The sequence below is a fragment of the Epinephelus fuscoguttatus genome, linkage group LG17, assembly GCF_011397635.1.
Source record: "Epinephelus fuscoguttatus linkage group LG17, E.fuscoguttatus.final_Chr_v1".
Lineage (NCBI taxonomy): Eukaryota > Metazoa > Chordata > Actinopteri > Perciformes > Serranidae > Epinephelus > Epinephelus fuscoguttatus.
The window spans coordinates 25,707,656-25,733,859 of NC_064768.1; the positions used below are offsets into that span (position 1 = coordinate 25,707,656).

Here is a 26,204-nt window from a genome sequence, read left to right on the forward strand (position 1 = left end):
TATCTAAAAATTCCTGGGGGAGTATCCCCTGCACCCCCTCTACAGAGGTCCGGGCCAAGCCCCCTATGTCATCAAATCCTACTAACACCTCTGTATCAGAACAATCTAAATGATTGTTTCATGTAAAGCGCATTTGTAGCAACAACTCAATAACATGTTGCTGCTAATATTCAAATAGCACAAGATGTAAAACCCTATGTGTCACATGTTACCTGACTGAAACGGGGGTGGGAGTTATTTCCCTGCATTCTTAGGAATCTTATGTGCATCAAGTCATGGTCAAAATATCTTTACTTTCATCAAAATCAAAGTCCTCCTACTTTAATCTTTATAATGCATGCTATAAATATTGAGGTGTGTGTCCCCTGCATCCCCCAAAATCTACACCTATGATTATTTTTACAACCATCAAAACTGCAGCAAACCCTACATGGTGACTGCATAACCACGAAGTTATCAACATGTCTGGCTGAGTATTTCTCGGTTGGTTTCTTTGTCTCTTTTCCACGTTGATTCTCTGATCTCACAGCTATGTGAAACTGTGTAGGTATCAGAGTTAAAGCCATAAATCACAGAAGGCTGACAATGAAAGCATGCATAGACAGGCTACATAAACAAACAAACACACACACAGGAACATATCGGATCTGCCTAGTCTGACTATTGCCAATAAATCACCGTTACTTCCCTCTAGTTTCTGCAGCAGGAAAACAAAACCGAGGCGCGGTGAACTTAAGTCATAAACACGTACCTGGCATCCCAAGTCGATTAACTCCATGTTTACAAGTCTCAGCCTCGGAGAGTAAAACGAACGTGACCTCTCCACGCAGGAAACGAAAATTCAGTTGTCACTTGCAGAACTTCAGCTCATCCAATATGGCTGAAGAGAGGGGAAAAACTCTGGTATGTAGACGTCGACATCGAGCTCAGGCCCGAGGTAAAAGTAACGGAACAAACATGAGTTTCGCAGCGTCCATGCGGGTGCTCTGATGAACAACGTGCTGCAGCTGTTAGTTTCCAAACTGTTGCAAAAATGGTAAGGCACGAGTGCATTAAAGTGACTCCTCCCTCCTCTCTCATTCTTCCGGCTGAGGGGTCAGTCACCCTGCTGTAGGAGGCATGCTACTCCACTACATTATGATGCATTATTATGAATTAAGATAAGACCTTATTGATCCCCAGCATGGTAAAATAAAATGTTGAGTGTGTCAGGGGCGTTTCTAGGATTTGAGGACATTGGGGGTCTTTGCCCGGACTTTTTTTATTTATTTTTTTCTTTGAATAACCTAATACAGGATTTAGGCCCTCTTTAGACGACAACGGTTTCTCTAAAAACAGAAAAATCTGTCCTTTGCGTTTTAATAACCTTCCGCATTTATATGACAACATTATTGAAACGGTCCCCGTTCACACGGAGCCACAAAATCTACTGGAAACACTGTAGTATGCACACCAGGCCAATGGGTGGCAGTGTAAATTTGCAAAGCAACACCACGGCATGACGCCACGCGCCTGCGCTGAAGCGCCTTCCTCTACAACGCAGTGATTACAAACCAAAACAGAGAAGACACAATGGCGAAAGCATGCACAGATAACTTTGTCTGGATGGACAACAAGGTGGAGTTGCTACAGTAACAGATCTACGCTTCACTTCAAATCAACAGGGTGAGCAGCACAAACAGAACTCGGCATTGTTGTTGTGACGGTTGGAATGCCTCGTGACTGGAACCGTAATGCGTATGTGCGAAAAGTCTCAGTTTTCCAGGCTGCATTACACCATTAAAAATGGGCCCAATCAGAATTGGACACAAAGAAAAGTTCTCCACCAATAGAATTGGCCCAGAGTGGGAAGGATTAGCAGGAAGAGGTGGAGACTCATTTGAATCTCCACCAGCATATAAGCTAGGACGCTGAGAGCAGGATTTTAGTCGCATCCCGGGGGCTGACTCACGAAGTTGTATGTGTTAAAGCCTGTTGACACATTAAACTTGATTGCATCGGACTTTGCCTGTTTCCAGTGATTCTTTAAGAGTTTGCAGCTGAATGTAAGATACCAAATCGACATCTGAGAACAACTGACAGAGACAAGAGGTTCAAGGTCGGGAGCCTACAGGCCCACTTCCAGGCACCGATTTTTGACACTTCAATGCCTCGCTGTCTAGGAGTAGGTTGGGTTTTGGAGATAAGAAATCTTATATAAGGAGAGTAGTTTGGGCCGAAGAGAGAGAGATCTCACATTCAGCACCAGAGACTCTCAGATTCGGCAGGTTTTTGACACTGTTCTTTTTGTAATAAAGTCTTTTTAATATACAAGTGAAGACGTGTCAGAGGTGGTCACTTCTTTTCATCAACACATCAAGAAACAGCACTGCCAATGCTGAAAAAAGACTGATTGGGCTTTCCTGCAAATTTGCACAATTCCTATCTAAAAAGGGGTTATGTGTCACTGCAACGCAGACCTCCTGTTTATTTTTGTAAGCTGAAACCATTCCCTCAGTGGAAACAGAGCTTTTATTTACTTTAATTTCACAGATAAGGGACAATACATTGTGAATAAAGCCCCCACTAAAAACAATTTAAGACTTGTTAGTGATTTATCCTGACTTCATATGAACAGAGGAAGTCTCTGCTTGTTGCTAGGCTAATTTATACAATGTAAAATGTCATAGGCTTGTGCTAATAAGGTTAGCATGTTATTTGGAAAATGTGTTCAGTATGACAGTTGTTCTGTCGTTTGAACCTTGTGAGTTGAGATGGAGCCGAATTTTGTAACGTTACCTTTGTTAAATGTTGCTGTTGTCCCTGGCTTCATATGAGAAGAGGAAATCTCCACTTGTCACTAGGCTAATTTATACAATGTAAAATGCCATAGGCTTGTGCTAATAACGTTAGCATGTTATATTTGTTTGGAAAACGTGTTCAGTATGACAGTTGTTTTGTCGGTGAACCTTGTGAGTTGTAATGAAGCCAAATTTTGTACATTAACTTTGTTAAATGTTGCTGTTGTCCCTGGCCTATATGAGCGTAGGACAAGTCCGCTAACCGCTAGGCTAACTATACAATGTAAATATAATGCATGCTAATAACATTAGCATGTTGAATTTGTGGGGAAAATGTGCCCAGATAAAGACAAGTGTTTGTCTGTGAATGTTGCAAATTGTAGTGAAGCCAATTTGTGTACTTCTGTTTGAAATTGTCTCTATTAAGCCATGTTTAATGTGTGTTTTGAATCAACTAAACTTTACTTTAAATAGACATTTTGTGAGTGAAGTAACGTTATTCCTTTAAACATCCAAATTGGCATTGCCAAAAATCTTGTTCCCTCATTCCACAATGAAGAGAAAAGCACACAAAGAAACCAGTGTCTGATCTATATTAGGGCTGCAATTACCAACTATTCTCATTGTTAATTATTCTGTTGATTATTTTCTACATCAGTATAACACACCAAAATCTCTGACTCTGAAGTTGTCATTGATCGAGCTGCATTGTGAGTAGTGTAGGCGCGAGGCTTCAACAAGAAAGACAAATGTGTGGAATAAAAAAATGACATCTCTGGTTCTGCTGCATCAATTTTGATCTTTTTTTAAAAACCCTGTCCATCCTGAGCCTGACGATGTTACAGAAGTGTGATGCTAATAATTGGAGTGGTCAAGTGTGGCCAAAGCAAACAGGACGACTTGTTCAAATCCAAGGCAGGACAAACGAAATGCAGGCATATATTTAGGTCAGGGGATTTAATCATTAAACTTTGTGTTGACATTGTCATCATTAAGCCTCAGTATTCTCCTGAATAAAAAAGTAAAACAAAAACAACATTCATACACAATTCTCTCACTCACTCTCTCTCTCACACACAGGTAAACAAACAAGCGATGAAACAACTAGATGACCGAAAGTGATTGCAACCCCACGGTCTCAAATCACAGGCCATTATTAAGGGGATTTCTGCCACACACATAGACGTCACCACTCTGCACATACACAATCAGCCCTATAAAAGCAGTTTCAGCGTTATCTTGGGTGGTTTGAACAGCAGAAGACACAGAAGGCACCCTGACATTTAAAGGTAAAACAGTGAAAGGTGTCAGCTGTAAACTGTGTAAATAAAATGTCATTCTTAGTTGAAGGTCTCACTTAAAATAATCACTTTTTTTTTTTTAAATCAATACACAAGTTGTAACTCTCAAAAACAACTTCCCTCTATCACAGCATATGACAGTGAATGGTGGCCGATTCATTGCTCCTGGAAGACTGTCAGATATTTCAGAGACGAGCTGATACCCAGTGAAAAGAAAACAACCACAAAATGTTAACAACAATAAATGTCACGAGGGAGTGATGAATAAAGAGATGGTGGAGTGAGGCATTAATTTGTTCTTACACACACGAGTGCTTTTGTACCCTTCAAATAAAAAAAAGTCACATAAAACAAGACAACAACTTGATGGGAGAGGAGGTAAAAAAAGGTCATTCGCTGTCATCGTAGACCCTGTTTTCTTCCCAGTATTTAGATCTCAAAATAATCTCACTCCTAAATCACGCTCTTTCTTCTTCTCAGACTCATTTGGCTCCTAAAAGCATAGTTCAGGTTTTTTTGAAGTGGGGTTGTATGGGGGACTTACCCATAGTCAGTGCCCCCAGTGTGGAGAAGCAGACAGCACCACCCCAAAAGATAAGCAAAGTATTGCAGTAGATGGGGGCAGCAGTAAAACATATTTTTTATTACTTTATCTTGCCTTCAAACAGGTGATGAACTGAAGCCGTTACACTGCTCTCTTCAGAATTTTCCATCGTTTAACATGGGAGTTGCTGGTCTGTCGCTACCTTGATCGCTTGTATATTCCTGTGCTGACCACTTGCACTGTGCTGATTTCTATGTTAAATTAAATAGCAATGTCTACATTTTTTCTTTGTTTTTCTGAAGTTATCTTTACATCTTCCTATCTCACACTGGCTTTGGCAATCACATAGTCCTCATTTTAGGCGGCTAAAATATGTTTTCTTGCTGCACCTGTCCACAGCAGTGCATTGCTTAGCTTCTGTGGAAGTATCCTTGTCTGCTTCTCCAAACTGGGAGCATGCCCACTGACAGCTACTCTATGTAACACACTAACTATGGATAGGTGCCTCATACAACCCCACTTCAAAAAATCTGAACTATCCCTCTAAAGGACAAGACGCCCTTTGACCATCATCTAAATCTTCAAAATAAAAATAAAACAAAATCTCTCTCGCTTCACACCCACTCACTTTACACACACAACCCCATCATTTTCTACTCTACCACCCACATATGTATAACAACCCCGCTGTCTGACCCTTCAGCCTTCACCCTGATCTGAGTTTTACACTCAGCCCCGTCATAGCTCATCGTGAGTGGTGGCTTCATCTGCTTTTAGTTTGAACTCTGCCTCTGTGATCTTTCCGTCTCCATTGCGGTCCTGGTTGGAGAACATGTTTTCAATGATGCGATAAGGATCGAAGCCGGGAGCCAGGCGGCCTTTACCCTCGCTCACCTGCTTCATGATGTAGTCAGTAAACTGTGGAAACCAAGGAGAGAGTGAATTAAGGATACACGCACAGTAGCAAAAAGGGAAATGTCTCAGATGTTTCAGATATAACAGTAACAGCAGGTTATTATCACACACCTCAGAGGGCTCCACCTGCTTGTCCTTATCTGTGTCCATCTCAGTGAAGAGGTCGGGAGATACATCCTCATTCCAGATGAACATGTAGCCTTCAGGGAGTCCTTCCTCCATCTCTACAAGCTCGATGTCAAACACCAGCACAGCACTCCCTGGAACTTCCCCAGCTATACACACACACACACACACACACACACACACACACACACACACACACACACACACACACAACATTAGCTGTTGTAGTGGTACAGCTCAGACTCTGAAGCCAAAGAAAGACTATGTGGAGTAACTTTCCTTCATACTGGTAAGTGACTGACTGGAAATGGTAAAACAGCTCCTTGCCTTGCACACAGGTCACATTCATGGACTGTATAATAAAGATGGAGGACATGACAGCTCCCCAAAGTGAAGCCAAAACATCTCAATCACCCCCTGATGGCTGGCTGCAGTATAGGTCATAAACTCCGCCATATCATGGGCCAAACTAAAAACTCAAAGTGCACATCAAATAAAGCAATCACTCTGTCTCCAAATGCCATCGACAGCGGAAAATGGTTTCCTGTATCCTGGATACTAGGGCCTCATTTTTGTGCAGCGGGAGGAAGTGGAGACGTGTTGTCCATCTTTATATACAGTCACTGGTCACATGCACAAAAAGCTGAATCTTACTACCCCTCATCAAAAAGACCACCACATATATGCTCCATTATTACTACAAGTGTGCTTGTGTGTGACTTACTGACTCCTCTCTCCCCATAGCCCAGGTGAGGAGGAATGACAAGGTGTCTTCTCTCTCCTACACACATGTCCATCAGTCCATCCTCCATCCCTGGGACTATCTGGTTGGCTCCCAGGACGATGTTGTATGTCTTTCCATAATTATACCTGAAACAAATTGAGTTGGAATGAAATAGAGAAATAAATAATTGTATGTTTATTTTTCCCCGACAGTCGTCCCTCTGTTACATTTCCAACCATGCTGTTTATACACGTCCTTCACACACAGGACTGTCAACACTTGTCTCTCATGGTTTCTCAGTTTTCTAAGACTTGTTAACTCAGGAGGCGTCTCACAGAAGCTCACTTACGTGGAGTCGATGGATGAGCCGTCCATCAGAGAGGCGTTGTAGTGATACTTGACAAAGTCTCCCTTCTTGGTTTGCTTATCACACTCATCCGGCATGTGAATTACGGTCACCACAGTGCTGTCTGATGGGTTGTGGAAGTCGATGATGTGAACGTCAAACACCAGCACAGCTGAGCCAGGGATCTTAGAGCCTGAGAGAGAGATATATGGTAACAAGAAAAAAGAAAGAATCCAATATTAAAGGAATACTAGTCCATACCCATTGAGTGCACAGTTTCACATGGTGTGTGTTTGGGATACAGGTCATAGGAAATTGCAGATTAAATAGTCAACTGAACCCATTAAGAAGAGCAATGTATTCAGACAGAGTTTTTGTGAACTTGATAGTACTATTGCTTTATTGAAAGTACAGTAGTACCATTGCTAATAGTGGGATAGTTAGTGGGCTAAAACTGTCCATTAGTAGTTGAGGTAGCACGTTGAAAGGCAGATAGTTAAAGTGTTTATATGTTGTATTGGGTTAAAAGTGGGGTGCACTGGTAGAATGACTGACTGACTGACAGAATGACACACTGACAGTTTCCGTGATTATGTACAGCATACCATACCATGACTTAGTCATACCAAGAGTCAGAAAAAAAACCCAACATCCAGCCACAGGGGGAGCCACAGCGATCGGTCGCATTTTAGCCATTTTTAAGCATTTTTCTGTTGTTATAGGGCCACCCAGTTGCCCCCATTTTGTTTGATGGGGTCAATAATGGAGGGGTCCCCTCAGATTATGTGTGGTCATATGCCTACAAAGTTGCATGGTGATCGGTGAAACCCTTGAGAGTTTTCCAACTTTTGCCAAGAGGGAACTTTAGATATTGCTCCCTAGATTATGTTCACCAAGTTTCATGCAGATCAGTCAAACTTCCTAGGAAGAGATCGATTTTAAGTGTTTTTCAAAAAATTCAAAATGGCAGAAAATCTATATAACCTGAAGTTATGGGTTCTTGAGGCAAATGTGTTCCTCATGAGGAGAGGCATCTCTGTGCAAAGTTTCATGTCTCTACAACATACGGGGCATGAGATATGCCCATTAGAAGTTTGCAATTTCAATCGGTTGCTATAGTGCCCCCCTTTGGCCAATTGATGTAATATTGCTTCATTCACGTCCCACGTACAAAAGTAATCCCTCTCAATCATCACTTATGATCCACTAGAAATGTGTGGTGGTGTTGTATTTGACCAGAGGATACTTGGTCAAGACCCCCCAGGGATCATGTTCCGACATTGTAGATGTAATGGCGTCAGGAGTGCAAGGCTTACTTATGAATGGACAAGTTAGGCTCATTTTAGTTGGCCCAAGGCCAAGTTAAATGTGTCAAGGCACCATTTTAGGTAACAGTATACATGCCACCAGTGACAGTTTCAGCAAATATGATTTTTTTCATAGAAGTTACCAACTATATCTTTAGGAAGTACTCTTGGGAAGTTTGTGAGGGACTGGTCCCCAATAGCAATATACCTAAAAGAGGAACTCATTAAGAGTACTAAGTATGAGGGTAACAGACAGATAACAGAGTAAGTGCATGTAAACCACATTTTGTGAACTCGCCTGGTTGTGACTACTGCTCTTGCTCACTTTTATTGTTTTGTTTATGTGTTTGTTCTTATTTTGTGGTTTTCATTTTGTCTTAATTGTAGGTCTATGTATTGTATTATTTCATTAGTGTTCAAAATTAAAAAAAAATGTTGAAACACACCTGTGCCCTCCTCTCCATAGCCAAGATGTGGGGGGATGATGACGGTGCGCCTCTCTCCGACACAGACTCCAATCAGACCTTCATCCATGCCGGCAATCACGTAGCCTTGTCCCACATAGGTGTCATAGGTGCGATTACGAGAGTAGCTGTGGAACAGAAAATATTATTTTAAGTATTTTTACACCGACCCATGGAAAAACAAAAACACAGTCATTCTGGGAGCTAAATATAAAGTGAGTTGTTATTTGATCACACATAAAGGGCTTTAGGCAGTGAAAAACCTAATGACACACGACTGCCTAACAGAGTGGACTATAGGACACAAAATAAGTCTAATCAAAGGAAATGATTTCGAGAACATCTTACCAATAAAACCAGTGTGCATGAGTTGCAGGAAGCAGTTGGAGGATGCATTTGTGGTTTTCGCTGATGCAAACATACAGTGCCGTGACATTTTAGAAAACCTCAAATGCCACACATAAGTATTTGCATGCAGAGATGTGCAGCAGGAAGCTAATATGGTGGCTTTTCATAAGTCCGTGATGTCTGTATAGAATTTCTTAACAAAAGCTACATGGTCTAACCTGCACGGCTGATTTTCTAAAGCTATAACCATAAATAAATAAAACATATTTGCAACACTTTTTTGTTTTCTACATGTACTGGAAAAGATCTTTATATTACAGCCTAGAATCTTTAATTTAAGACATTAATTTTTCTAGTTTAATTTTGTTTGTTTTCAATCTTCTCGGATATAAAGACACTTGTCAGCTGACCAGAAATTTACCACATGAACCAATCCTTTGTTGTGGCAGCACTAAAAAAAGGAAGTTAAACAACTTTTTACTGGATGCAACACTTTTTAAAGCGTACAGGAAATGGTGTTTAAGTTTCGATTCCTCGCTCAATATGTCTTCAGTACACAGGGCGATGCTGCCACTCTGAGGCCACTTGAGGAATAACATTTATGTCTGTTTCTAATAAGATTTACTATGATCTTTATTTAACTCTGACACATACCTGGAATCAAAAAATGTTCCATCAAGGAGGCTGCCGTTGTAGTGGTAGCGTACAAAGTCTCCAGCGACGGTCTTCCTCGTGCAGGGCTCGGGCACCACCTGATTGGTCACTGTGATCCCATCTCTGGGGTTGTGGAGGTCCAGAAGCACGACATCAAACACAAGAGATGCCTGTCCTGGGATGTCACTACCTGGGGAGAGAGGAAGAAGAAAGGTTGAAGACAAGGAAGGAGGCAGGGATGAGAAAGTACTGAAGTATTATTCCTCATACTTCTTCTAATCATGACCAGGATCAATTCCACAACCAAGTTGGTGGAAAGTGGATTTAAAATGATTTTGTTAAATTATTTTTACAAGGTCAAGAATAAACTTTTAGTCGAAACAATGATAGTGTAACATGAACATGACAATATTTATTGTTACAAATGTCTGGCATTAAATGGAGGCCTAATTTAAAAGTTAGAAATGTTGGTCAGACTGGATGTGATTATATTTCACATATTTCAGTGTACTGTTTAGCTGTAAAATGAGAACGTTGGTCAGGCCGGTGGGCAGTACATGTTACTCATTTAACCGTCCCCAACAGGGTGGCCGGGTCACAAACTTTCTTGTTTTACAGCCAAACAGTACACTAAAATATGTCTGAACAAATCTGAAGCAAGAAATGGGCAATGCAGTAACAGAATCTTGATTCATATTTGATCAGAGCTGCCTAGATTGACAATTTGGCCGCAGTTCACCAGCAGTGACTGACATGATTCACAGCTGCCTTAGAGAATCCTCCGCTCTGATTGGTTGTTTTCGTTCACGTGTGGTAAGGCCATGAAAAGCGCTCCAAGGCAACAGACTAAGCAGAAGAGTATGATTTTGTAATTTTAGAGATCTGTGTGATTTTAGTGACAGTTTCAGAAAATTTAACAAAATATTATTTTTAAATAAAAGTCATCAACTACAGCTTTAACAATGCTACATGCTCTGAAAGTGAAATGTCAGCATTACTTTCTTCTGATTAACTTCAGTTGCACTTTTTAATGAACTTGTTTTAACCAATAATTACAAATTTTAAAAGCATTCCTGATTTTTGGAAATTTAATCTACTATTATTACTCTGTTGTTAAAATGTCATTACATTTGGTAAAGTGTGCATTGTGACTTGTTTAGGACTCAAAACTTGTCAGTCTTGACTTGACTTGGGATTTGAGTGCAAAGACTAACTTGTGACTTGCAAAAAAATGACTTGGTCCTATCTGTGCTTGTAAGTAAATATGGCAAAAAGTAAAGGAATAATTTAATATTTGACGAGATACGTTTACTCCCTTAATGTCAGACAGATAAATGAGTATGTGAGAAGGCCAGTGCCTCTCTTAGATCTGTAAACATGTCAAACAACTCGCAGGTAGTTAGCTTAGCGTAGCACAATGACTGGAAACACAGGGAAACAGTTAGCCACTTCCTGATTTCTCTGCTGCGTTTCCTGTCTGGTGAGCAATAAGGAAATTGGAATTGAGGAACTGAACTAGCTGTCACTCAATTTAGAAGAGTTAAACTGTATTTGGCTAAAAAATGATGACAAAATTAATCAAATTTGTCAAAGTCCAAACTAAAAGGACTTCAAAAGTTGCAGTGTTTGCAAAGACATTGATCAGGGCTGGTGTTTTGGGAAAAGAAGGACTGACACTGAGAGGTTACAACAAGATGAGATGTGTAGTTTCACTGCATATGTGTGTGATGTACTGCCACCTCATGTGCCAAGTGTGCAACTACAGCACCTGATGATTTCCATTGTAACTACAATTCTCTTATCATTAAGGGTCACTTACAGGAATGTGATCAGACTTGAATGATAGTGAACACAAAAATCAAAAATACATACATTTCCTCTTTTTTTGGTGTGAGTTGCTGAGTGTTGGAGATATCAGCTGTATAGATGTCTGCCTTCTCTCCAATATAATGGAACTAAATGGCAATGAACTGTGCCTTTAAGGAAACAAATGAATGTAAAGGAATTGTAAGTACTCACCGTCTCCATTCTCTCCATATCCAAGTGATGGTGGCATAGTGATGATGCGTCTCTCTCCAACACACATCCCCAGAAGGCCCTGATCCATACCAGCGATCAGCCACCCGATCCCAACGTATGTGTCATAGGTACGCATGCGGGTGTGGCTACAGCAAAGGGTGGAGGAGAGATGTTACATATACAGTATATATGTGTAAGTGTATTTAATGTGAATGAGGGGTTATTATACAGAACAAACCTGGAATCAAACAGTGTCCCGTCCAGCAGTGTGCCGTTATAGTGGTAGCGAACGTAGTCAGACACCTCCACTTTTCTGGAGCAGGTGGGGGGGGTGTGGTAGGTTTTGATCTGGACGCCATCCTCTGGGTTCCACACGTCAAGGAGCAGGACATCAAAGTGGAGGATGGAGTCAGGGGGGATGATGTCACCTGAGGAAGAGAGGAAAGCAGGTCATTCAACTTCAAACAGCAGACAGGACTCGCTGATCTCACTCACGTGTTTAATCACTCTCACACTGGGTCTTGATAACATGACCTGAAGTCATGTTACCAAATCTCAAGATCATTACTGCCTACTCTTCTCCGTGAACCTTGCAAGTAGGTGAAGCCAAAACCAAAAACATTTAGATAAAAGAGAGTCAGTGCTTTGGATGTGACATAGCTGGGAAAATGCACATTAAACTGCTGCATCAAAAAGGCAAATTTACATCAGTGATTTATTTTCTCAAGATGTTGTGTGCTGGTCCTACGTCTGTTCAGAGATCTACGGCATTTTGAAATATGGGTGTTTTATTTTGAATTAAAATAAAAATATTAATACTTACTATGTATTACTTATTAACACTTATGCACTCACTTTTGAAGACTTCTAAGGTTTTGAAAGTCAGCAAAGTTTGTGTGACTTTTACCTGAGATTACTATTAAAGGAATACCTCACCAAATGATCATTTCTCTTTCAGTTAATCAAGAAAGGACAGAGGAGAGATCCGCACACCAATACAACAGCAGCAAACGTTTCAGTCCTTGATTATCATCAGCACTGATGATAGTCAAAGACGAAAAGATTTGCTGCTGATTTTATTCACTTTTTATTATTTTTTGCCCTTTGAGCAACTTTTTTGTACATGGAAGTTCTTAACAAATTGACAATTCTTTTGCATTCATCTCAGCCTGTGAACCTTTTTTGTGGCTGTCCAGCGCAGTTGTATTGGTCCTCACTTGGCTGTCCATTGTACCGTTGCACCCATGATCAACTTTTTTGCTGCCCTAAGTAGGCGCAGTTTCACAGCAGCCCTAAGACTACTTCGGTGATTCACCCTGTCTTCAGCAAACATGTAAAATGAAGAGACAATGTTGTTTAAATGACTTATTCTAAACTCACAAAGGATAGCAAAAGGAGTAAGGAGGATCACTACGGACAAGCACTATGGAGATACTTTGTGGTTTCAATTATGTGTTTTTGGACGTTTGAATCTGGGGCGCCGTAAGCCTCCATTAGGTGGAGTTGTGTTGCTACCTCCTCTCCCCTTGGATCTCCGCAAGTGTTGTGAGGACTCTAAAACTTCACCTGAGCCTCCATCGGCATAATGGCTGAATTTTCACTTTTGGGTGCACTATCCCTTTAAGTCTGTACAGAACAAGTACAACTATTTAGAGTGGCACTGAAAATAATATACATAGGTTAAATACTTCACCCACAAAACAATCCCTCCTATATCAGTTACTCACCTTGTGTTACGTTGAATATGTGAAGAAAACTGTGATGAAACAGTGAATGAAGAATCCGAAACAGAGGAAATTCTTGATGAATAGAAGTCACAGAGCCGCGTTTTAACAACAGCAAAATTACATCAAAACACATGTTTACAAACTCTCACACAACTCGTGCAGTATAATCCAAGTCTCATTTTTTCAGTGTAATGCTCAGTGCTTCTAATTAAAACACACACTACTCATCCATGTGTGAGACTGTTTATGCAGAAGTGTTTTAAATAGTAGTTTTAGGGAAAATGCACGTGTTTAAGAGGTACTGAGTATACAGCTGGATAAATGGAACTTGGATTACACTGCACAATTTGTGTGAGAGTTCGTAAAGATAGAATTAAGATAGTTTGCTGTTGTTAGACACGGACTCCTATGACTTCTATTCATCAGGAATTTTCTCCATTTTTGGATTCTTCGTTCACCGTGGAGGCATGTGAGAAAAACCAAGTGTTCATCATGAATTCAAAGTAACACGGGGTGAGTGATGTGCAAATTATCTTTTGAGGGGTGATATAGTTTATGTGAGAAATGCTCATCAGACTGACTAAATATATGACTTATCATAGAACTGGATATGACAACACTTTTTTTTTTCTTCAGTCATTTTTGGGGCAGTCTACAATATATCATGTTAAAAGCAGAGATGCAAAGATTGGTCACTAATTGAGTATTTTTCTGAAAACAAAGATGCAGCCTTAAAAATAACTGTGTAATCATACAAAGTAAACTAACCTTCATTTCACTCAACCCCCCCCCCCCCCCGGCCCAAAAACAGGACATGACCCTGGTGCCCTCAGCTACAGCCTGAACAGCAGTAACTGATCAGTCCGTCCACTCGCCAACATTTATTTTGGTGAGTGCAACATCTCAACCAGCTGTGCTTTAAACATTACCATGACTCACTGCCTTTTGAGCCTTTATTAACTCAACAAGTGCACAGGAAACATGGACAAGAGGGTGAAGGGGAAGGTAAGTGGGAGTTAGGTGCAGGAGGGGTGCAAGGACCGTGTGGGTGGCAGCGGTTACATCTTTACTAGTAACGAGCTGGCAGGCCTCTTTCTGGTTTAAATCTCTCTCTGACTATTCCTAAACCTCACCTCTCTGTTTTCTCTCTCTCTGATGTTCCTTCTGATACAGCCTCGTTGTGGAGGATGCAGCCGCAGCTTCTACCTGTCCACACATGCCCCCCTCTGTCTCCCATTATCTAACTATTTCATGCACACACTACTACATACACTGACGCACCAGTCTCTACATGTAAACAGAGCCTCCACATTCTTCCTCTGATCACTGCGATCATCCTTACATACATATATATATATATATATATATATACATATATATATTTATATATATATATATATATATATATATATATATATATATATATATATATATATATATATATATATACATATATATATATATATATATCGACATTTTCTGCAAGACAGCCTCTACGATGCCCACAGTGGCCCAGATTTATTTATGTTTTTACACAGATCAAGTTCTAGAAAGTTTGACAGCCTGCTGCTGATGCTCAACCATCTGCGGCGCAGTCACCGACAGCTGAAAAGTCTTTATCCAAAGCAGCTTCCTGGTTTGTGATGTCCCTCTGACATCATTCAACATGGACGCTCGGGGGCAGCCCACTTCCTCTGTGCTTCGGCCGACTCTAGTACAACACAATGTAGCACTTTCCTGCAAAGCCTAATATCTGTCCCTTATGCTCCTGCCAATCTACGACCAAATTCCCTCATTGTTATAGTGAGCGGTGCCAACTGTGTGCTCACTCATCTGTGTATTTATAATGACTCCCCAGTGGAATAAACACCGGCCCGTCCTCTAACTTGGTGGAGAACATGTTATATACTGTCCTGACTGACCTGGAACAATCAGCCAGGACAGGGACGTGCTCATGTGACAGGAGGTTTAAAACACACCGTATCCCCTTTTTCCGTATGCGAGGTGAGGTGGGATCTTGACCAGGCGTCTCTCGTTGACACACATCCCCACCAGAGCTTTGTCCATCCCTTCGATCAGCTGCTTCTTGCCCACAAACACGTTGTAGGTGCTGCCACGGTCGTAACTGAAACACAAAAGAAAGTTACTTTTAAATACCGGTGAGGACTGACTGCATTACATTCATTCAGTGTTTACTCCAACTACAAACATTCTCATACCCTAAAACAAACACTACGAGCCCTAGATAAAGGTTTTGTTCCAGTGAACACATGACTGCTTGTTGTGGAAAAAACAACCTGTGAGGAACAAGTAAATCACTCACCTTGCTTTAACAACTCAATCAGAAAAACTCACTTAGGCAAACTTTCACAATACATCACACTGGCCGGTCAGGGTTCAGATTCATTCAGAGTAAATGCACCAGAATCTTATTGTGATGTCTCATGCAGGTTATACTTGTATTTTTACACTGTCATTTTGTGCCTGAACTTGAGTTATTCAGGACATGAGACCTAAAATTCATCACCTTTCAAGCCTGTGATGGCTTAAGATTATGGATGGATTACTGAGAGGGCCTACCAGGCACAGGCCCAGGGGCCCAGAGTGTCAGGGACCCCCTCTGGCCCTCACCTGCAAAGTGTCACTTGAAGAGACATTTACAGACCAGGAAGTGACTCAAAATGACCACAAAGAACCATAAAACGACTACAAAGAGACACAAAACAACCACAAAGAGACTCTCAAGGCTACAAAAAAAGGAAAAACAATCACACAGAGACTCAAAATGACAGGAAAGAGACACAAAGAGACTGACGATGACTACAAAAAAAGGCAAAACGACCACACAGAGACTCAAAATGACCACAAGGAGACATAAAACAACTACAAGGAGACACAAAACAACCGCAAAGAGACCCAAAGAGACTGACGGTGACTATGAAAAAAGGCAAAACAACCACACAGAGACACAAAATGACTACAAAGAGACAAAATGACTACAAAAAGAGACAAAAGACAACTGCAATGAGACACAAAGAGACTGACGACAGCTAAAAAAAGGGCAAAACAACTACAAAAAGACAGAAAACGACCACAAAGAGACAAAAAAACACCTGCAAAGAGACACAAGGAGACTGACGACGGCTACAAAAAAGGGCAAAACAACTACAAAGAGACACAAAGTGACAGCAAAGAGACACAAAACGACCACAAAGAGACACAAAAAGCCTACAAAGAGAGGCAAAGCGACTACATAAAGACACAAAATCACAAAGACAAAATCACAAGACACTTGAAAGAAATGCAAAACAACAATAAAAAGAGGCTTAACAGCAACAAGGTCTGTATGTCTTGCTCCTGTGTAGGAGAGGTGGTGGGGCCCTCTGTATGCCTGTGCCCAGGGGCTCATTGTCTCAAAATCCGCCCATGATTACAACGCATCACACAGGTACACACAACCAGATTAAAATGTATAAGATCTGTCTCCAAGAATATGTACAATGTCTCTGCAAGACCAGGCCACAGCAGTAGCTCATACTGCAGGGCCCGCCTACTTTAACAGATCAAATTCTTTAACAAATGTGCAATTAATTAAATGACCAAAAAGTGAATCTGGGGCTTTTGGGGCCCTTGGGGCTCTAGGGGCTCTGGGTACTACATTGTTACTACTTGCTACCAGATCAGTGGTTCCCAAAGTGGACTCCAGGGACCTTCAGAGGTCGTGGAGGGTCTTTGATGCACAGGTTACAATGGATCCTGTGCTATCAAACAGGCTCATATAAATCTAAAGGAAAATTCTCCATCTGGTCAAACTGAGGCCTTTTGTGTGATCAGTGTGGACACGAGAAGGGTTTGGAGCCCTTACATGTAGCTTACATGGATCCAGAGCTCAGTCATCCTGCCTGCCTGCCTGCCTGCCTGCCTGCCTGCGTGGCTCAATGGGACGAACCACTCAACGCGCACTTTTACGCATCACGCACGCTGTTCGCACCGTGAACCCGGTCTGCTCTGCACACTGAGACTCAAAAAATGATCATAAAAGCATTGTTTGCATGATACTCACCTCGAGTCGAACTTCTTGCCGTCCGGAAACACGCCGTTGTAGTGATACCTGACATAATCCCCCACTTTGACTGCGCGCACACACTCCTCTGGCACGAAAGTTTTCTCAATGAGGATGTCGTCTAACGGTACCGGAGGAGCGTTGCAGGCGGCGAACGCCACCAGAACCGACAGAAACAGCATCCCCTGCAAACACTGGTTCATTTTCTCTGCTGACAAACCTTCAGACGATGGAGATAAGTGAGGTACGGCCTGTGTGAGTGTGTGCTGCCTCCCTGTTCTCCGGTGCTTTGATTTCCTCTACTCAGACTTGGATAAGAAGTCCTGCCCCCGGTCCCAACGCAGGAATGATCACATGTCAAGCTGCTTTTACCAGCACAACTTCCGGTTGAACTCTAAAGACAAAACGTCGACTGATGACCTTAATAGTATGTTTTGCCAATTACGCACAGATGTAAACTGCTGCAAAATAAATAATCAGATGTCTCTGTGAGACACGAGCAGATACAAACCCAGCTCAGACAGTCAACTGTGCTATTATTTTGAAATTACAATCTATACTTCCTGTCTCATCCTGCGTCTTTTTGGCTGACTTGACGCACTTTGGGATTGAATGGGATAGTTTTGGGCACCACGTATTGCTCTTGCGCAGTGCAGTCACTGAGATGTGTCAACGTGGTAACGTAGGGGTCTCACAGCTGCAAACACATCCCCCCCTTCTGCACCCGTGTAAATCAGAATAATGCACACATCTGGATACACCTCTGGATTGCTGTCAAAGTGTGACAATGCGCATAAGTTTGCTTTTGCATGATGATGTGTCCACATAGATAGCTGTGTTATTGGGGTGCAGGCCTGTGGAGACCACACAGGAATGTCTCTACGTGGCAGTGGGAGGGGGTGGGACAATTTCACCAGGGGTTTAATTGGTGACCGAGAGGAAACAAGTTTAAACTTTAAAGAGCAGTATTTCATGGAATATATTTTGTTAGTCCTGAAATATAAAATAACGGGCAAATACATTTGCTCTTTACCTAAAATACAAGAGAGTCTCCCCCAGGTGTTATTTTATGGTTTATGAGCTCTGCTGCCTGTCAGGTTTTTACTTGCTCTGTAAAAGGACAGAACAACAGCAGTGATTTACTTGTGTGATTCAGTGGGAGGAGCAGCTCCAGCAGCCCCCACCCGCTGCAGCGGCTGTTCCAGCCCTGTGCCCGGGGGTGGGGAGGCTTTTGTCCGGATACGTGGTGGAACTTGAGGCGGTCCCACGCACCCACTCCGGGATCATCCCAGCCCATCTCCCAAACTCAAAAATGGCACCCTCCACTTCTGCCCAGCTCTTCTCGGCGCTTTTAATCGTACTTTCCAACTCTGTGGTGAACTCTCAGTATGAAAAATACAGCTTCAGGAGTTTCCCCAGAAATGAGCTGATGCCCCTGGAGTCCGCGTACAAATACGCGCTGGACCAGTACACCGGAGAGAAGTGGAAGGAGACGGTGGAGTACATGGAGGTGTCTCTGCGGCTGTACCGGTTGCTCCGGGACAGCGAGGCCTTCTGCAACCTCAACTGCAGCTCCGTCCGGCTGGACGACGAGCAGAAGTTTGCGGAGTTTCCAGAGCTGCGGGCGTTTGGGAACGTCATGAAGAGGGCGCAGTGCCTGAAGCGATGCAAACAGGGGCTGCCCGCTTTCAGGCAGACCATGCCCAGCCGGGACACCATAGATGAGTTTGAGAAGAGAGAGCCATACAGATACCTACAGTTCGCCTACTTCAAAGTAAGCAAATATGTGAAATATGTGGGGTCACCAGGGGGGTCAAAGGTCCCAAACCCTGGACTTGTATGCGTTTAAATTTCTGTTTGACCTTATCACGATCCAATGCTAGTATAAGGTGATGGTTTTCAGTGTATCCACAGTTTCTATTTAACGTCACTGCTTTTTTCCCCCTGAAACGTGTTCTGACGTCATCTACGTGCCACGGATGCACAGGGGGGTCTGTGCTGCAAGAGGTGCTGAACTTTTACCTGTCAGTGCTTCAGTTTTCTTGTTCTCCCTTTGAAGAAGCAAAATAATAAAGACACATAAGGACATTTTACTGGCCATCTCCTCCACAAGGGAACTAGTTTAAAATTTAGGTTATTACGTTTTATTCACATTCAACATTCATACAGAGGGGTGACAAAATAAAAGAAACCTGAATACTTTTAACAAGCCGATTGACCTATTGTACAGAAACAACATTCATTTCTTATTATCTAAAATACAGTCTATGATTCATAGCTATTCATAAATAATTTATTGGTTTTTAGTTGTAGTGTATCACACTGGTAAATGATAAATGGACTATAGTGCTTTTTTAGTCCTAGAAAACACCTAGAGGGCTTTGCGTCACCCATTAGCACACATTCACACACTGGTGCCGTCCATACACGGCACCACCTGCCCCTCAGATAAACATTCAAACACACACACACCAGCAGCCACAGCAATTGGATTTGGTGTTCAGTGTCTTGCTCAAGGACACGTCAACATGTGGACACTCTAAACATGATAGGAGACCCTGTTTTGGTGCGATATGGCACCCATCTTCTAAAGGATCCAGCAGCCTTGCCAAATAGTGCTATAGAACCATCTGAGACTGAGTAGCATGATATTGTTTTTTAATTTCTGAGTCTGGGGACGCTTGAATGATGTCAGATAACACCATGGATGAGTCAGTGTGCTTCTAAATAACACTTTTATTTTAAATATGAGTGATTCGTTTTAAAATGCTCACTGGGAAACATAGTATGCTACATTTTCAAACCTGAAGTAGTTTTGTGTACATGTAGGCACAAAGGGTCCAGTGCTTTAATGTGTTATTCTGTGGAAATACACTGTTTATTTTTTAACTTCTTTTTATTTTCAACAAGTTAAATGCAGTCTCACAGTGCAGTCATTATGTTCACAGACACAGCCCATGCATAAAAGAGTCCGTGGAGCTTGTGATCTTTTCAGTGTCCTTTTTTTTAATAAATAATATTTTTTATTCAGTATTAACAGGATTGCACAAAGCATGTTCACAGCAGATATTAAACTTAAAGCATATGTGTGATGGGGAACAAAACTTGACATCAAATCACAATCCTCGTACCCCATACCCAAACCCCTAATAACAGCCGGGATATCGTCAGTAGGACGGTCCTCCATCTCCTGAATAGTGCAAAAAATTGAATACATTTTTTTTAAAATGACAGATACGCTGAAAGTCAGGCTCAATATTAAAAGAGAGGAGGAGGGATGTCTATGTAAAGGCGGTTCAGAATGATGGCGTACTTTATCAGAGTGTACACTGACAGAAAGCAGCAAGACCAAGAAACAAACACAAAATCATTAGACTAACTGGCAACTCTGAAAGTGCTTCAGAAAGGGGCCCCAAACCTTTTGGAATTTTTCATTTGAGTTACTGTTTGGATAGCGAATCTTTTCAAGATTTCAATGTCCATTTTTGATCGTCCACCATTTGATGGTCCATATTTGAATGTCTTAAAATGTCTAAATGGGAGGTCAAAGAGTCCAGTAGATAATTTAAAAAGATATGAAATAAAAGGTGCCCATTTAGTTTGAAATATATCTGTTTTTAAGTATAGTTATACTTTCCCTACAGAAAAAAATCTTGTAGGCTGTTTTAATGTAGTGTTTTTATTCTTTCCCCAGTAAACTAAACTAACCTCAAGAACCAGTAAGGAAATCTCTGTAGAACATCACACGGACTTAAAGGGTTCTCGATTGGTTTCTCAGCTTAGTTTAGTTTAGTGTACCAGTAGAGAATCACCAAAGAACAATACAGGGGCTTAAAAAGTTCACTCTTCAATCCACACCAAAGAACCGCAGAGGAACCAACACTTTGGGCCACTGACCTTCCCATTAGACGGCTGCTTTACCTCCTGAGCCACCGCCGCTCCAGTTTAGTTTTAGCATCTCATTTATATTATTTCCTCCACTGATGAGCACAGCAAAACAATGTGTGTTTGTGTTATTTCCCCCAGTCCAACAATGTGGCCAAGGCGGTGTCTGCTGCCCACACCTTCCTGCTGAAACACCCAGATGATGAGATGATGCAGAGGAACATGGCCTACTACAAGAGTCTGCCCGGAGCTGATGAACACCTCAAAGACCTGGAGACTAAATCCTATGAGGTACACACATATACGTGCACACACAGGCTGCATACATGTGAAGAGTCACACCCAAACCCACAGTCTTTGTGAACACACACGCACACATATAAAAATCGTTCTATTATTGGCTCTGTGGGTAGCAGCCTGTGGTGAACCGGCCAAGCTCGCCACATCATGGGGCGATTCATTCAGACCAGTGCTTCCCAAAATGGGGCCTTCAGTGGTCCCTGACAGGGCTGTCGTGGCCCTAGTATGAATGACAAATAAACCTGAACTTGTTACAGTCGTTAACTATGAAATAAACACCTCAATGATTTTAGAGTTTGACTGAACCAAAATGAACATGTATCTCTTCAGGAGTCCGCAGTGTAGACACTCGTCCCTGTCATCGCTCCACACAGACAATTAAATATAATTATATCATTAAAAATATCACTGACTTTAATAAGACATCCATGTGGAACACTCCAGTAATGAAATCATGCCCAGAATGAACATAATTTCCTTTGTTTGTGTGTCGCCGCAGACGCTGTTTGTGCGTGCAGTGCGGGCGTATAATGGAGAAAACTTCCGTACCTCGGTGTCAGACATGGAGCTGGCTCTGCGGGACTTCTTCAAGGTCTACGACGAGTGTTTGGCAGCATCCGAGGGCCCCAGAGACGTCAAAGACTTTAAAGACTTCTACCCCTCGATAGCTGGTCAGTTCACACCTGTCTCCTCTGCAGTACTTCAGCTTTGACTCTATTTTTGCTGACCTGGTCGTCTATCACTGTGTTTCTCTTTTGTTAAATACCTGTTTTGCATCTGTCTTCTTTTTTCCATATTACTTTAATCCTCTCTCTACAGATCACTATATAGAGGTCCTCAACAGGAAAGTGAGCTGTGAAAGTGACCTGACGCCTGTCGTAGGAGGTTTCGTCGTCGAGAAGTTTGTGGCCACCATGTACCACTACCTGCAGTTTGCCTATTACAAATGTGAGTAGCATGTTGTTTCCCTAAGGTCCGCTGTGTTATGACTTTAATAAAGGAGGATCCCAGGTTTAAATTTAAATGCTGTGTTTTTGTTGTTGTTGTTTTTAGTGAAGGACCTGAAGAACGCAGTACCATGTGCAGCCAGCTACGTGCTCTTTGACCCCAATGATGAAGTCATGAACAATAACGTGGCCTACTACAAGTTTCACAAAAAGCAGTGGGATCTGACAGAAGAGGACTTCCTCCCCAGATCAGTGAGACATTTTAACAAATACAAATCTCACTCACGCAGACCCTGTCTTTAGTTTATAGATTAAACAAATGAGATACAACATGTTAAGAGAGCTTTCGGGTGGCTGGCAGGCAGATTTTGTTACATGGGCCTCTCTGTGATGCAGCAACATTTCTGTCCTCATGAATTACGTCCTCATATTTTCTATAAAATGTTTCAAATATTAATATCAAATGGCTTAAATTATAGATTAGTCTTTATCATATAAACACAGATAATACATATCTGAATAAGTATATATGTTCTTTTACTCTACTGACCTTTCTTATTGGCAAATACTCGATTTTATTGTTTCTAGTGGAAAGTATTTACCTTCTACGTGAACTGTAAACCATAAAATTATAAAAAAAAATAAAATAAATTTAAAAAAAAAACCCTCCAAATATTCTTTTAATATTTTGTGAGGCATGTTAGACTCTCTATGATTTTTTTTTACCATTTTCAAAATTAACTGTGTCCCTGAGGTCATTTTCCAACTTGTTATTTTGTAGTTTCTCAACCTCCAAATAAGTAAATATATAATAGATTTATTTATATGGCACATTTCGTACACAGGTGCAGCCCAAAGTGCTTAACAAGATCAGATGAAAGTAAACAATGACAGTAAAAAAAATGGCAATAATAGCAATAGCAGTAAGTGAGATAAAACAAACAGGCAAAAAAAAGAAAAAAGAAAAACAATTGGGCCAAAATGCAGCAAAACTAAAAAAAAAATACAACAATTACATTGAGACCATTTTCAGGAAATGAGGTATGTAAACTTCAGTAAACTTTCACTCATTTCTTTTTTTTCTTGTTAATTTTTCATGAAGTTAATAATGTTTGTCACACTCTTAAAGTTTCATCTTGTTGGGCTAAATTTTAAATAAAGTTAGTCAATCCTTTTGATCGACTAACTTCACATCCTCTTACAAGTTTTAAAAGTTCTGTTTATATGTAGACGGTTAGCTCGCTAAATCTGGATCCCTCACATAGCTAAGGCTAATTTCGCTTCAAATTTTCCACCCTGTTACATCTATAGACCCATATAAACCAGTCCACCCATAAAGATTATTGTAGTGGCTATTTTTAGTCTGCATAGCCGTCTTCATCTTAAATCACTTCTATAAATAACCACGTCTTAGTGACAGCAGGAGACGGTGTTGAGTCAGCTTGGCAGCAACAGCAACATCCTAACGGTAGAGCAACTATGTTGCTACACCGATCTCATTTATTTTCTCAAGCTGAACATTTCACAATAAGGCTTCATTTCCTGTTCATCACATTTGTACGGTAGCCGCACAGGACCAATATAAAGATTCACAGAGATCAAATATACAGGAATTAAGTAACCTTACATGTTTATCAACCACTTCAACATTACAATAAAACATATTTCTCTCCATGTGATAACAAGTCATACCACTTAACAATAAAAGAAACGTCTCACTGATAAAAGGCACTTACAATTATTATGTTAGTGCTTGAGATCAATATGTTTTCTTGACAGTTAAATGTGTTGCTTTTGTTATATAATACAAAAAACATGAAGTTTTGAGGCTGAAATGTTGCTGCATAACAGGAATGACCCACATTTGGACAGAGCCATGTTAGCTGTTTTCCATTGTTTCCAATCCTTATGCTAAGCTTACTGAACTGGCTGCTAGCTGTAGCGTTATACTAAGCTTACTGAACTGGCTGCTAGCTGTAGCGTTATATTTAACTGCTAGACATGTAGGCCAAGTGTTAGACTACATCTACAGTTACTGGTGGCAAGAAAGCAAATACTGCTTTAAGTGTTCAAATGGGTTTAACAGGTAACCTAAAGAGTCTTTTAGTCAGTTAGATGAGCAGATCGACACCACTGTCATGTCTGTACAGTAAATATAAAGCCACTATCTGCAGCCTGTTAGCTTAGCATTACAAAAAGACTTGAAACAGAGGAGAGCAGCTAATCCGGCTGTGTCTGAGGGGAATTAAAAAGAAAAATTAGCCTTGAAAGCTCACTGATTAACATGTTAAATCTTGTTTTTTAATCTGTACAAAAACTGAAGCATGAAAACAACAAATTGTGGTGCTGCTGTGTGTGTGCGCCTGTTTCCTGGCCAGGCGCAGACTTTGTGACAGAACAAGGGAAGCTGTTTATCTGTTTCCAGGCTCTTGTGTTAAACTGCTTCATATTTAAAGGACAGACATGAGAGTGCTATCAATCTTCACATGTAGCTCTGCATGAAAAGCATGTAGGCATATTTCCTTTGAGGTTCCCCGGACTAACTACATGTGAAATTGATTTAGCACTTCTTGGTTCACAGTAACACACATTTCACCTGCTGTACTCCTATGTGTGTGCTACAGGAGGCACTGCGGTACTACAATCAGACCACCATGCAGCTACAGATGTTGGAGTTCGCCAGACAGCGCCTTGTGAGCGACGATGAGGTGCGTGCCTTTGTTTACACGCTTCTGTGGGTTGCTGCATCACAGGATGCTTCGAGGCAGGAGGTTATCTACAGTCAAGTGTTAGGAACATTACAGTGTATTCTTAAAAACAGGCCTGCATGACTCCCATGGAAGCAGTCAGAGTTTGGATTAGGATTTGTCCTTGTGTAACTTATGGAAAAACCCTGGATTCTTCAGTCAGGTCACATGATGCCCTGCAGTACAATGTGGGCCCTGTGTTTATCAGGCTGCAATATGGCACACAGCCTTGGGGTGGCAGCATGACACTGGCATTTCTTTAAGTTGTTATGATGCAGCACAAGGACCGTGGCCATCAGGGCAACCCAACATAAGCCAGGATTACATGCTGTATGTGGTAAACACCATTCAGCTCTTGACGGTAATCTCTTTAGTAATGCCAGGTATGAGAAATCACAGATAGTACTGCAAGTGGGAGGATTTATGCTAATGCACTTCAAACAGACCCTCCTGAGTTGTTGTTTTTTCTTCCTCATGTGTGTCTGCAGGGAGAGGTGATGGAGTTTATAGATGAGTTCCTGGACGACGATGATATGCCCAGATTGGAGTCTCCGCCGAAAGACTGAAACAAAACAACAACCCCCAGTTTGTATTTATTGGGATTTGCAAAAGATTGGTCACTGTGTTGTTACCTGCAGATCCACACCCTGAATATGTTTTAATTTCCTATTTCGTGCATTGAACATCCTGCTCAGTGGTATGGACATACAGCACGGTGGTCTAAATGATTAAGAAACAATGATGATAATAGAGATAGAAATATTTTTACTCACTGCTTAAAGGATCCGTTCCTCCACTGTGAATCATGTATACTGTCAGATACTGTCATTTTTTACAATGAAAGGAGAATAAAACTTGCCTAACATCGGCAAATAATCATTACAGTGTCGTTGTTATACTACAGTTGATTGTTTTGCTGATGTGGTAATTTGTGAATAACGCCCATTTTGTCTAGGGCTGCATCTGCTAGTATGTTTTTAACTAATATATTATTTGTTTGGTCTGTG

The 26,204-nt window shown here is 41.3% G+C and overlaps 3 protein-coding genes across 5 annotated transcripts in view; 1 reads left to right on the forward strand and 2 right to left on the reverse strand.

Moving 5' to 3' along the window:
* LOC125905401 (uncharacterized) overlaps positions 1 to 1,043 on the reverse strand; it is a 69,162-nt gene extending 68,119 nt beyond the window's left edge. For all 3 annotated transcript variants that reach the window (XM_049603325.1, XM_049603326.1, XM_049603324.1), the window contains exon 1: positions 752 to 1,043. In XM_049603325.1, coding sequence (XP_049459282.1) covers positions 752 to 758 — 7 coding nt within the window. In that variant the 5' untranslated portion in view covers positions 759 to 1,043. The remainder of the gene's footprint in view (positions 1 to 751) is intronic.
* A 3,354-nt stretch (positions 1,044 to 4,397) lies between these two features.
* On the reverse strand, positions 4,398 to 17,648 carry fkbp9 (FKBP prolyl isomerase 9). The gene is made up of 10 exons (XM_049603066.1): positions 17,319 to 17,648; positions 15,235 to 15,380; positions 11,767 to 11,956; positions 11,529 to 11,674; positions 9,510 to 9,699; positions 8,490 to 8,635; positions 6,740 to 6,929; positions 6,391 to 6,536; positions 5,652 to 5,815; positions 4,398 to 5,543 (listed from the first exon to the last, which is right to left on the reverse strand). The coding sequence occupies exons 1-10, from the start codon at positions 17,519 to 17,521 to the stop codon at positions 5,364 to 5,366; spliced, it is 1,701 nt and encodes a 566-aa protein (XP_049459023.1). The 5' UTR covers positions 17,522 to 17,648; the 3' UTR covers positions 4,398 to 5,363.
* An 852-nt stretch (positions 17,649 to 18,500) lies between these two features.
* LOC125905291 (cartilage associated protein) lies at positions 18,501 to 26,076 on the forward strand. The gene is made up of 7 exons (XM_049603201.1): positions 18,501 to 19,092; positions 21,345 to 21,494; positions 22,003 to 22,174; positions 22,323 to 22,451; positions 22,557 to 22,702; positions 25,075 to 25,158; positions 25,686 to 26,076. Exons 1-7 carry the CDS (start codon positions 18,631 to 18,633, stop codon positions 25,761 to 25,763), a joined length of 1,221 nt encoding a protein of 406 aa, XP_049459158.1. The 5' UTR covers positions 18,501 to 18,630; the 3' UTR covers positions 25,764 to 26,076.
* Positions 26,077 to 26,204: the final 128 nt, after the last annotated feature.